This window comes from Mchenga conophoros, linkage group LG14 (genome assembly GCF_057382185.1).
Source record: "Mchenga conophoros isolate Kocher_MC1m ecotype Shallow Benthic linkage group LG14, M_conophoros_male_GT1.1, whole genome shotgun sequence".
Lineage (NCBI taxonomy): Eukaryota > Metazoa > Chordata > Actinopteri > Cichliformes > Cichlidae > Mchenga > Mchenga conophoros.
The window spans coordinates 1,899,501-1,912,626 of record NC_140539.1 but is presented as its reverse complement, the minus strand read 5'-3'; the positions used below and the strand labels follow the sequence as shown (position 1 = coordinate 1,912,626).

The 13,126-nt window shown below is 45.8% G+C and overlaps 1 protein-coding gene across 2 annotated transcripts in view; it reads right to left on the bottom strand.

The window, feature by feature from the left end:
- Positions 1–13,126, bottom strand: part of sorl1 (sortilin-related receptor, L(DLR class) A repeats containing) — a 90,757-nt gene that overhangs the window by 16,371 nt on the left and 61,260 nt on the right. Inside the window, exons 15-36 of one of the 2 annotated variants that reach the window (XM_085244700.1) lie at positions 12,727–12,855; positions 12,043–12,128; positions 11,199–11,371; positions 10,927–11,058; positions 10,643–10,734; positions 9,790–10,036; positions 9,563–9,701; positions 9,307–9,480; positions 7,479–7,592; positions 7,264–7,386; positions 6,983–7,102; positions 5,671–5,796; positions 5,469–5,579; positions 5,180–5,311; positions 4,582–4,713; positions 3,228–3,362; positions 2,701–2,853; positions 2,230–2,397; positions 1,637–1,765; positions 1,339–1,465; positions 1,042–1,211; positions 274–389 (exon numbers count right to left, since the gene is read on the bottom strand). In XM_085244700.1, coding sequence (XP_085100826.1) covers positions 274–389; positions 1,042–1,211; positions 1,339–1,465; positions 1,637–1,765; positions 2,230–2,397; positions 2,701–2,853; positions 3,228–3,362; positions 4,582–4,713; positions 5,180–5,311; positions 5,469–5,579; positions 5,671–5,796; positions 6,983–7,102; positions 7,264–7,386; positions 7,479–7,592; positions 9,307–9,480; positions 9,563–9,701; positions 9,790–10,036; positions 10,643–10,734; positions 10,927–11,058; positions 11,199–11,371; positions 12,043–12,128; positions 12,727–12,855 — 3,028 coding nt within the window. Of the gene's footprint in view, positions 1–273; positions 390–1,041; positions 1,212–1,338; positions 1,466–1,636; positions 1,766–2,229; positions 2,401–2,700; positions 2,854–3,227; positions 3,363–4,581; positions 4,714–5,179; positions 5,312–5,468; positions 5,580–5,670; positions 5,797–6,982; positions 7,103–7,263; positions 7,387–7,478; positions 7,593–9,306; positions 9,481–9,562; positions 9,702–9,789; positions 10,037–10,642; positions 10,735–10,926; positions 11,059–11,198; positions 11,372–12,042; positions 12,129–12,726; positions 12,856–13,126 lie in introns of both variants that reach the window. The other variant, XM_085244699.1, reaches the window with a different exon arrangement.

Genomic DNA, 13,126 nt, shown 5'->3' with positions numbered 1-13,126 from the left:
TTCAGTTCCAGAGTGTTTATAGTGAACCTGCGTTCACATGCACACCTTGAACTGTCTGATGACGAGTTTATCAGAGTGTGTTTGCTGCCTGAGACGAGACACACTGACGAGGCGGGGCGAGGCCTGCGGCCGCTCGGGTCCGTTTTGATTTCTAGACTCGTATTTTGAACTCTCCGTGTTTGTGCTTTACCTGCCGGGCTGTTGAAGCCATCATCATCATCATCATCATCATCATACTGTGTAAAAACCACAGTTGCTTAGAAAGCGACTTACAATGTACTCCCTGATGAGGCCGTTGCTCTTGTCGGGGGGACTCCAGGAAACCACCACTGTCCCATCCACACCATTATTATCACAGGACAGCTGCAGATTCCTGGGAGGGTCAGGCACTAAACCACACACACACACACACACACACACACACACACACACACACACACACACGCACACACGCACACACGCACACACACACACACACACACACACACACTGGATGAACTCCATTAACACCAATATTCATAAAACTGAACATCACACATATTTAAGAAATTTTGTAAATGGGAGTTTAGCCCAGACAGTCTAGCCCGTCTCTGAGGGGCAACCGCTGGACCACAGTCTCCACCACAGGGTGGACATATGGGGGCAGCAAGAGATCTGCACCATAGTTATGGGGACGGTGATGGAGAGCTAACACGAGCAGGCAAACAGCACCAAAAGCAGAGGGTGAGGGACAGAAGCATCTGGAGGCAACAGCACTCCACAGGTTTAACCACAACTTCAAATTCAAACTTCGACACAGAGCTGACCCTCTCCTGGGTGAGCACTGCTGTGAAGGAAAGGAGGTGCTGGGTTTCTAGCACAAGGCTTTATGCAGGTTCTGCGTTATGCAGAATTGCATGCTTATGCATGACTTTTGCTAGCATTGCATCTGAGAGACCAGGAGTGTACCAGAGAGCGCAAACACATCCAGGTTTAAGTTAAAATGAGCAGAAGTCAGAGCTGCTGTTGGAACCTGGTGTAGGGTGATCACGTGATACTCACATCCCTCTGGTGTCCGGACTGTGATCACCTCATTGGTCTTGTGCAGTTTGCTGAGACACTGAGTGAGCACCTTCACCTGGTACGTGGTGTCGGGCTTCAGCACGGTCAGTTTGTAGCTGGTCTTGTTGCTGTGGGTATCCATAGGGGTCCACGGCAATGTGCCCACAGGCCTTAACACAAACACGAGTTCACAGGTCACACTGGCTCTTTAATACAAACCCTGTTACCAGCTATAGTGGAGTGTAACACAGCTGGCTGACAGCAGCGTGACTCCGGGATTACTGAGCAGCTTCTTACCTGTAGTAGATGAGGAAGGAGCAAGAGTCCTGGGGAAGGTTTTTAGGCCGGGTCCAGGTCAGAGTGATGCCACCCAAGAAATCTGGTGTCCACTGGAGGTTCTGGACTTTATAGGCCAACGTGTCCGCTGCCAGAGAGAGAAGCAAAGTAGATTCTGATGTCTGAATATTTCGACATTAACATAAGCTGCAATAGTCGACAACCGGCAGCAGCTGGCAGCATTGCACTGGACAAGCAGGCAGATAGTTTCTGTCATTTTAAATAAAGCAAACTAAGAATGAGGTTAGAGTGGACCTACCGGTGCAGCCATCTTCATCACTGTGGTCGGAGCAGTCCAGGAAGCCATCGCACTTCTCACTGTCCAGCACACAGGCTTCACCATCAGAACAGCGAGTCCCATTAACACAGGACAGAGGACCGTGGGTGGCTGCAGACACACAGAGGCTTTAGATGAAATGCTTGCTCACTGCATAGCCTGCATGGAAGCATGATGCTCATGACATGAAATATGAACACCTGAGATTATTATCACAGCAGAGCTTAAAAGTGCCATTACACAAAACTTTAGTTCCAACTTCCTGTTTTATCAAATGATCAAATATGGTTCAGCTCAACACGGAGATTGTCCCATGGTGCATTTGCAGGAGGAAGTATTGAAACGAAACTTCTGTACTCCACAGAGAGGATTACGCCACGGAAAAGCCCAACAGAGCGTCTGACAGGCTTGAACTCGTGAGCGAGGCTTTGGGTGAAAACTCGGCGTAATCCTGCTAAAAATCCTTTCGATTGTCTTCATTTAAAACGCCGTCTGTTATATGATTGGTCCTCCGTGGTCCGAGTTCTGTGTGTTTGTGAGACAGTATTTTGCAAATGCATCGTACAGATACTCACGGCAGTGTGCTTCATCAGAGCCATCCTGACAGTGGGCGTGTCCATCACAGCGCTGCCAGTCGGGGATGCAGCGGGCGGGGCGCTGACACTGGAACTGACTCCGGCTGCAGCGATCGGGCGAATGAGGGTTCTCAGTGGGTACCAAGGCAGGAGTCACAGAGCCATTAACTGCTGTCAGGAAAATGAGAAGCAAACAATGTTACTCAGCATTATTTCCTGTTATATGAAGTGTGGACACACATCTCTAACCGTGGATGCTCATTATTGAGGTTACAATAACTCAAATAAGCAAAAAGTCCAGGCTTCAGACAGTTTTGTGTATTTTCAGTTCGTGGATGTGTGGATGGGCTGGGTTAAGTTATGTGGACTATTTCAGGAAGATGTTCATGCAGTTTGGCCAAAAGCTGTAAAATATAAACTATTATGTCTTCTGCAAGAAAACTTGAGCCAATCAGCAGCGAGAATCAGTACCTGTCGGACATCCAAACTCGTCGCTGCCGTCAGGGCAGTCAGCATAGCCGTCGCACACCCAGGTGTTGCTGATGCAAGCCCCTGAGCCACAGTGGAAGCGGTTGGGCGCACACGTGGAGGGGCCGGGGGCCACAGTGTGAGGATCTGAACCACCTGCAGTGATAAGACGCATAAACTGGTTCATTCAAGAAGCAAATTTGAAACCCCGATTTACTCAGATAGAAACCAAATACTAGAAAACAACATAAAATAGGTGTCCATGCTAATAATCAGACAGGATGGTAGTGTGGCTCTTCTCTTGGACCTCCTCAGCCTCCCAAAAACATACATGGGAAACCTAAAGGCAGGAGATTGGCAGGAACAGCCCCTACAGCAAAGAGCAGTGGCAACAGATAAAGATCCTTATACACATTTTACTCATGTTTATGTTCACTGCTGCCATCTAGTTTTGTTAAATCGGGGCGGTGAGCTGCTCGAACTCTGAGGTTTCTGATGGAGCTCGACTGCCAGAACTAACGATGTCGTACCTGAACATATGTATTCATCAGACCAGTCCCCACAGTCATTCTCCAGGTCACACTTCCACCACGTGGGGATACAACGCCCATTTTTGCACTCATACTGGAAATACTTGGAGCAGCCTGGGACCTCGGTCGGAGCAGCTGCAACGAGCAGAGAAACAGTCAGCCTCGGATTTTGCTGAGTAATCATAAATGTACTTGGTCTTTGTGGGGAAACGAAAAGTTTGCAGCAGTACAAATTAGGGATGCAACGATACCAATTTTTTTCAAACCAATACGATACCGATACTTGGATCTGACTACTTACAGAGTACAAAAACCGATACTTTTAACCACACACACACATAAAATTTTATCTCTGCTGATAAAAAATAAAATCTTAATAAAATGACCACAAAAATAAAATTTCACATAAAAAATAAGCACTTCTGTTAAATTATTGCGGGGTGTGCACATTGTAATTCAACAAAATATCACTGAACTATTGGCACTGTCTCCAGCTTTCAGAATAATAAATAAACACTTCTGTTTGGAATAAAATAAATACAAATTAGGTTTCAGAATAAAATAAACTGTTAAATTATTGCAGAGTGTCCATATTGTAAACAAGCAAGCAAAAATAACGAAAGTATTTGGCATTGACGAACAAACCCCTCATCAGTCCGCCGTGCCGTTAAACCGAGGACTGACATCGCGCACACACTGCTGTCTTTACCTCTTCAGAAAGTTTTGGCACCATTATCTCCCTGATGTGTGGGCGGCTGGGAATTTCATATCGCGGCTCGAGTACACTGAGAAGACGGTGCGATCCTATGTTTTCCACGACCGGCATTGGCTGGTCATCCAGAGCAATAAAATGAGTCAGAGCCTGTGTTATTTTAACTGCCTGTGGATTTTCTCTTGACATTTTTCGTTGCTTTTCCAAAACCTGAGTTAAAATTGGCTGTTCCGGTCCACACTGCTGACATTTTGTTTAGCCTAGCTACAGCAGCCTCCAGTTTCTCTTTTTTATCTGGAGCCGCCAGTCTCACTCGCCTAACCCTGTGCCTTAGCACGACATGTCCCCCTAGTGGCCAATCTAAAAAATTACAACAGAAATGACCAGCCACCCTCTGACTAATGAAATAAGTTGGTATCGGTTCATGGTATCGGTTAACTTTTATGAGTATGAGTACACACACATTTTACAGTATCGGCCCCGATACCCGATACCAGTATCGGTATCGGTGCATGCCTAGTACAAATATAACTTCTATATTCAGTGTGTGCAATCAGTGCATTTGTTCCACATGATTCGATAGTAAACATTATGTGTGTGTGGGGGGGTCTGGGCATTTCTCCATAAGCTTTTCATCCTCACCACAGTTGGCTTCGTCGGAATAATCCCCACAGTCATCCATGCCGTCGCACTTCCACTCCAGACTCACACACACTCCGTTGGCACATTGGAAGGTATAGATGTCACACACTTTGCTGAATTCAGACGGTGCGGCTGAAAGAAAACACACAAGGAATCTACTTTCCACCCAGTCCAGCACAAGCTCTTATTTTCTTTGGATCCATGTAACCCATCTGTACTATTCATCTGCATTTATTGTATTTGGTTACAAAAAGCCAGCCTTCTATGTCATCATAATAATGACACGTCAGAAACAAGGAAATACCTGGAAAAGTTGGGAGTGCGACAATCAAAGCAATGATTAAAGAGCCTGATGCAAAACCTAACTGGAGGGATAAACAGATCCAAACACAAAGCACAAATCTAACGATCCACTGTTCAGGTGCACGGGTGAGTGGAAAACAAACTCAGCCTCCTCTTTTCTCCTTGTTTGGGACGATGATCATACGACACCTCTGCTTTATAAACTGGCCTGGTCAGGTGTTACAGGGTGACGGGTGGTCACAGGAGGGCTGCTGCAAACATGCTAAGTATCACAGTGGAGATGATTGGCGCTCACCACATTGTGCATACTCGGCATCCTCATCAGAGCCATCTTCACAGTGTTTGATCCCATCACACACCAGAGACTGAAACAGGCACTGGGCTCGGTTCTGACATACAAACTCCATGTAGCGAGTGCACAGGGGATCTGTGGGTGACGCAAGCGAAGATAACACAATGACTTTCACAACAAATCAGACATGAGATCAGCAGAGCAGTCAGATGATTATATTCTCTCTCACAGTTGCGATTGCATGTGAGGGTCTGACTGCTAAAGTGTCTCCTAAACTAACGGGATCACTCACCACAGTTGTTCTCATCGGCGCCGTCTGGACACTCCTTGATGCCATTGCAGTGCGCGGAGGCTGGCAGGCAGGTGTGATTGGAGCACAAGAAGCCTTTACACTGAGTTCCCTCTAATAACAAATATCAATAAAGTATTACTGCTAACAGGAAATCTCTGCTTGCTTTGCAGGGGTGAAACATCAGGGTCTTGTGTGAGCTTACCACAGTGTTGGGGATCTTCGTCCGAGTCATCCTGACAGTCATCATCACCGTCACACTTCCAGCGCTGAGGTATACAGTGACCTGTGTTACACTGGAAACTGCTGGGCTCACAGGTATGGTGGCCCACTGAGGACACAAAGAGTTTTAATGAGTGGAGTTTAAAAATGTATGACAGATTTAAACGTTGTTAATGTGAAGTTTTCACAGCTACACACACTTTGTTACTGGCACTACTGATTATGCATTTATGTATGTCAATGTTTGGCACATGTTGATATATGTATTTATATGGGTGAATAAGCTATATAGTAAATATATTTTCACCCAGCACTTTGTAAATGTCTATATTTAGCTAAAGTTGAAACCAAACATCAGAATGGGGAAGAAACGTGATTCAAGTGACTCTGCAGCTGGCATGGCTGGTTGGTCTGAGTGTTTCTGAAACTGCTGATCTACTGGGATTTGACCACAATACTATGTCAATGGTTTACTGAGAACGGTGAAAATAGTAAAAAACAAGGGAAAATATCCAGTCGGCAGCATTTTCACTGTGTGAACATGTGCTGTTGATCCTAAAGGTCACAGGGTAACGGCTAACAGGAAGGAAACAGTAACTCAAATAACCAGTCAGTACAACCAAAATATGCAGAAGAGCATCTCTGAACACTAACATAACATGTCGAATCATGCAGAAGGTTGCTAGTCCAAGCTGGGACTAGCAAGGCGTAGCTAATAAAGTGAGCGTCAAGCATATACAAGCTAGCCTCAAAACAATAATAACCATTTTCTAATTGTGTGGGTACGACAACAAAACTATTATGAACTGGAGAGCATTACAATAACTTACAATTTACTGGCTGTCTGTAATTTAAAAGTAACTAACAAACCCCAAAACTCACTAAAGCAGCCAGTGAGAACCTGCTAAGCTAGTTAGCTTTAGCTAACTGTTTAGCCTTTTGTCCTCATCAGGAACTGATTCAGCTGCTACCTCAGTGAATTATGAGGAATAACAAACTGAATATCCAAAATAACACTATGACTATTATGCTGTACATTTCAGTGCCTGCAGCTGAGTCGTTGTGTGTTAGCAGTCATTCTGTGACTTTAACCGTGTGGTTAGCGGTTAGCGGCTGTGTAAATAGCTCTGTTTTTATGACTTTAAAAAAAAACACTAACTGCACTGTTAAAGGCTGTAGCTTTGTAGTTTTATTTTATGACTGTGAAGTTTACTGTAATTGTTTAGCGCTTGCAGCTCACACCTTCTCTGATTTAACTTTGTGGGACATCATGTATGATGCTGAGTCTTTCTCACCAGTGCAGTTTGTTTCATCTGACCAGTCTCTGCAGTCATTGTCTCCATCGCAGCGCCAACTCTTGCGGATGCAAACACCACGTGCACACGTGAACTCATCGGGCCCACACTGATGAGAATCTGAGAAATACATCAAAGTGTTAAACAATGTTGCTGATCTAAACTAAAATATTTGTGTGATGACCCTAACCTAATTAACTTTCTAGTCTTCCTAACCAATGAAAGTGCTTTAATAAAAGTCACATTTAACCATACAATCACACAGTTTTATTAATGCGTACCACAGTTCTCCTCATCACTGTTGTCTCCACAGTCATCCTCATGGTCACATTTAAAGGCCAGAGGGATGCAGGAACCTGAGGCCACGCAGCGAAACTGGTTGGACGGGTCACAAGTCGTAGTGGCTGGAGAAGGACGCCAGGAAAAAAGAGCTTTGTTTCTATAGCAACAGTTGATTGTTTCTGTCATGAAGGCAGCAACGCTGCTGAGTACTTACGACACTCTTGTTCGTCACTCATGTCCCCACAGTCGTTGTCGCTGTCACACTTCCAGATGCTGCTGATGCAGCGGCCATTGGAGCAGCGATACTGGTTTGGCAGACAGCTGTGTTCTGGAGTCGAAGAAATATGCAAACATGCAAACTGTTAATTGTCGGAGGCTTCGTGTCCGTATACAGTGGGGCAAAAAAGTATTTAGTCAGCCACCGATTGTGCAAGTTCCCCCACCTAAAATGATGACAGAGGTCAGTAATTTGCACCAGAGGTACACTTCAACTGTGAGAGACAGAATGTGAAAAAAAAATCCATGAATCCACATGGTAGGATTTGTAAAGAATTTATTCGTAAATCAGGGTGGAAAATAAGTATTTGGTCAATAACAAAAATACAACTCAATACTTTGTAACATAACCTTTGTTGGCAATAACAGAGGTCAAACGTTTACTATAGGTCTTTACCAGGTTTGCACACACAGTAGCTGGTATTTTGGCCCATTCCTCCATGCAGATCTTCTCGAGAGCAGTGATGTTTTGGGGCTGTCGCCGAGCAACACGGACTTTCAACTCCCGCCACAGATTTTCTATGGGGTTGAGGTCTGGAGACTGGCTAGGCCACTCCAGGACTTTCAAATGCTTCTTACGGAGCCACTCCTTTGTTGCCCGGGCGGTGTGTTTTGGATCATTGTCATGTTGGAAGACCCAGCCTGGTTTCATCTTCAAAGTTCTCACTGATGGAAGGAGGTTTTGGCTCAAAATCTCACGATACATGGCCCCATTCATTCTGTCCTTAACACGGATCAGTCGTCCTGTCCCCTTGGCAGAAAAACAGCCCCATAGCATGATGTTTCCACCCCCATGCTTCACAGTAGGTATGGTGTTCTTGGGATGCAACTCAGTATTCTTCTTCCTCCAAACACGACGAGTTGAGTTTATACCAAAAAGTTCTACTTTGGTTTCATCTGACCACATGACATTCTCCCAATCCTCTGCTGTATCATCCATGTGCTCTCTGGCAAACTTCAGACGGGCCTGGACATGCACTGGCTTCAGCAGCGGAACACGTCTGGCACTGCGGGATTTGATTCCCTGCCGTTGTAGTGTGTTACTGATGGTGACCTTTGTTACTTTGGTCCCAGCTCTCTGCAGGTCATTCACCAGGTCCCCCCGTGTGGTTCTGGGATCTTTGCTCACCGTTCTCATGATCATTTTGACCCCACGGGATGAGATCTTGCGTGGAGCCCCAGATCGAGGGAGATTATCAGTGGTCTTGTATGTCTTCCATTTTCTGATGATTGCTCCCACAGTTGATTTTTTCACACCAAGCTGCTTGCCTATTGTAGATTCACTCTTCCCAGTCTGGTGCAGGTCTACAATACTTTTCCTGGTGTCCTTCGAAAGCTCTTTGGTCTTGGCCATGGCGGAGTTTGGAGTCTGACTGTTTGAGGCTGTGGACAGGTGTCTTTTATACAGATGATGAGTTCAAACAGGTGCCATTCATACAGGTAACGAGTGGGGGACAGAAAAGCTTCTTACAGAAGACGTTACAGGTCTGTGAGAGCCAGAGATTTTCCTTGTTTGAGGTGACCAAATACTTATTTTCCACCCTGATTTACGAATAAATTCTTTACAAATCCTACCATGTGGATTCATGGATTTTTTTTTCACATTCTGTCTCTCACAGTTGAAGTGTACCTCTGGTGCAAATTACTGACCTCTGTCATCATTTTAGGTGGGGGAACTTGCACAATCGGTGGCTGACTAAATACTTTTTTGCCCCACTGTATCTTACGACACGCGTCTTCCAGAAGCAGTACGTGCTTATTCTCACCCGTCTTGATGCAGGTGTTGTTGTGGAGCTGGTAGCCTTGGGGACACTGACACTGCAGCTCTCCGCTGGGCGTCGTTAGAGTCGGGGCGCCGTCTGGGCAAACGCAGGTGTGCCTGTGGCCGGGCTGAGGCAGACACAGCAGGCTGCACGGCTGGTCGGCACAAGCGTTATGGCCTGACGAGAGCAAGAACGCAGTTTATTTCATTTAAACCTGAAGAAGACTGACAGCTTCATCACCTCCCTGCCTGGTCCTCACCTCTGTTCTTCCCCTTATAGAAGATCTTCAGGTCCATGACTCCAGTTAGCCTGCCAACAATCAGCTCGTTGTTTTGGGAACCAGCCTTTGGAGCTTTGAAGATTCCCATTTTAGACCAGTCATCCCAGTACAGGTCATTCTGAACACAGCATGCAGCGCGTAAGTGTGAACAATCCACCCAATCCATCAAGACTGAAACACACACACACTCATAAACATGTTGTTACCTTGAACACAGCTATGGCGTACGGGTGGGGCAGCCCCTCCATGAGGACGCGCCTCTGCCCTCCGATGAAGTCGGCCCTCTCGATGCGGTCGCTGTAGGCTTCGGTCCAATACAGCCAGTGGTCGTCGGCCGTGATGCCGTTGGGCCATCGGACACCCTCGGACACGATGCGGGACACGTTGGTTCCATCCATGTAGCTTCGGTAAATGCCAGGCGCTTGGTCTCCCCAGTCAGTCCAGAACATCAGACTGGACATGGAGAGGATACAAGATTAGGAATTTGCACCGAATGCGCCCATTGGCCACTCTTTGACTGTGATTGGGCGCCAGGTCAAATATTTAATACAAGCTTAAACTCTAAGAGAGTGACAATGTACACAGAGAAGGGAGGAAGTGAGTGCAGTGAGTCAACCATACATTCATTTTCTGAGAAAGTGGAAAACGAGATCAGCAGCAGACCACAGGAATCCCGATGTCTCAGGAAAAGCAGAACTATGTTTGCAGAAGTGAAGCCAGATCTGTTTTCAGAGATGATCTTGTGGTCAGTTTGTCTGGTCATCCTTTTTAAAGGGTGATCAGAGCATTGTTGTGTTTTTACCTTAAGATCAGGTTTAAGAAAATAGTCAGAACCACTGGTGACCGATGTGTATTTTATGCTCCTGCTCTGCAGGTTTGTGTTTGCTGGATCTTTGCATGATTGCCTGAAAAAGGCAATATCAGCAAACACTATATTTATTATAATTTCTTGTTCTTGACTGGAAATGTCAGCTTTTCAAATCAGCCTGAAGCTGCTCGTTTCAGATTCACTCTTTTAATCACAGGCTGGATAAAACTCGGTTCCTTTAAACTCTTCACCTCTCTCCGGGCAGCAGAACCAAAGCTCGCGGGTGTTCGAGGATGGAAGAGTTGAGCAGGGTGTGCCGCAGATCCCCATCAGGGTTTGAAACCTTCAAACATAACAGGGAAAAGTCAACGGTAATGAAGCTGTGTCAAGAAGACAGATTATTGTGATTATGAATATAATCTGACGACCAAAGAGGAGAACTTGGAAAGAACAAGCAACTGTTTTAGTTTGATAACCTCGCGACTCTGATGTGTCTGATATCCTGAGTGACAAACACTGACAATGTTTTCTATACCTCAATCTTCTGCGCTCCAGCATCCACCCAGTATAGCAGTCTACTGATGGGGTCAAAGGTCAGAGCCTCCACATTCTGCAGGTCTTTCCTCACGACAACCTCCTGACCTGTGCTGCCATTCAGACACAGGCGCTGCAGGACCAAAAGACACACGCAGGTCAGTAACAGCTGAATGGTTAAGCTCCCTCTACGTCTCAGCCCCACAGTTAGCACCATGCTGTCCTGCTGTGAGAGAGCACACACCGACTGCATCTTCTAGAGGAGCCACTGACCTGTATGGTGTCCAGGGAGATGTCGGCCCAGTACAGGCAGTTGCGGTCATAATCAAAGTCCAGAGCCACAGCCTCCCTGAGGCCAGCCAGAGGCAGAGCCTGGTCAGTGCCCGTGGCCAGGTCGTAGCGATGGATGGAGTTCCTCACAGCGTACAGGATGAACTCATTACTCTCTGCAAAACCACAGGAGACAGCCTGAAGACAAACACTGGGACTACAAACGTGCACTGACACCGAGCTGCACTGCAAAGAACTTGAACGACTGACACAAACCGATTGGCTGCTTCATGTCGAGTAAATTCCTTCATTAATTTGAAAACATGATCTCTTTGATTCATTCAACACAGCCGTCATGTTGTCATACATCCGGTTAGAAACGGCCCAGCTGTTGTTACCTCTCAGAGCAGGTCTATTATAGAGACTCTACTACTGACCCATACTCAATAACTACAACACAGCTAGCAGGACATTAAAAGTCAAGTTGAACTGTTGGACATGACGGTCCAAACATCTTGAGCCGCCCCTCATTTCTTCATGCTGTGAAGCAATGCCAGCACAAACGGAAGCTCAACTGTGTCGAGCTTGATCACGATTTTTGCGCAGTGCTGTGCATCTACGTTTTTTTAGGGTGTCTAATGTATTTATATGTAGGAGAAGCAGAAATGCTTAAAATAAAGGATGTTTATTTGGATTTCACCTTTCTCCCACAAAACCCCCACAGGTTACCAAGTCTGTGTGCCAGTCAGTAAAACTGGATGGTAACATTTGTTTGGAAACGTGACACCTTGAACTGTTCCACAGCACGCTCAGCTGCATCTTTGAATGTTTGGAGAAAGCAGATTACCTCCGACAGGACAAGGCAGCATCTCTCCATCCAGCCGGGCCTCCACATCTCCGCCGCTGCAGCTGTCTCCTGGTACCTTCCTGTAGCTGCAAGAGGGAAATAAAAGAGCTTTCATCTGTCAGCAACTTGGTGGCGTCCGAACAAAAACAGTGAAAAAAAGGAAGAATAACCAGGAAGGACACATTCAGTTACGTTGGTGTCGTTACTGGATCAATAAGGTTCTAATTTCAAATGACCAATCACATTGTAGTGATGTCATAGTTTTGTGATGTGGAAACATTGTCGCCCACACTCCCACGACCCTAACCCTAACGTCCAGCCTCGACCCTAACCCCCTCCTTTTTGGGATTTTTTCTTGAGTGGACATCGGAAGGTTTTTTTTCCAAGTCGCAAAACTATGACATCATAACAATGACCAGGATCAACATTGCACATGACAAATCACAGACGTCACCACGTTGATGCAGGAACAACACGAGGATATCTGCCAGAATCACTACAGTGTTCATAGCATGGGAGTTTTCTTCCAACACAGTTTGATTAAAAATATATGGTTTAGTAGATTTAGATTCCTCTTTAGCATCCGTTACTCCATTACTGCTGTGGACGACGGCATTATGCTAAGAAACTGCAGAAGAAGAACGGCAGGCTCTGCATTCCTGCACGTTAATAACAGCAGTTTACCCTTTGCTGCGGCGGTAGGTAGTACCAACAGGACAAGGAACGGGTGGAGCGTAGAGGTCGCCCAAGAACTCAGGGTCAGGCACGCACACCTGAAGGGACAAGTCCTCACTCAGCTTAAAGCCATAGTCACTGAAAGGAGGAAGAGGAGGGGAAACAAACAATATAGTGAGTTTCAGCACCTCCCAATAAAGAACAACAACACAGTATTTAACCCACCCATACACAGGGGGGTAGTCCTGCTTTTCTTTTCATTATTCTTGTTAATGCATCCTTTCAAATGAAATTTAACCTCTGCATCATAACATCAAGTCCTGGTGATAAATCATTATGAAATCAATCATGAAAAACCTGATATGTTCGGATATGGAGTAGAAAAAGAACTGATTAACAAATGAAGACT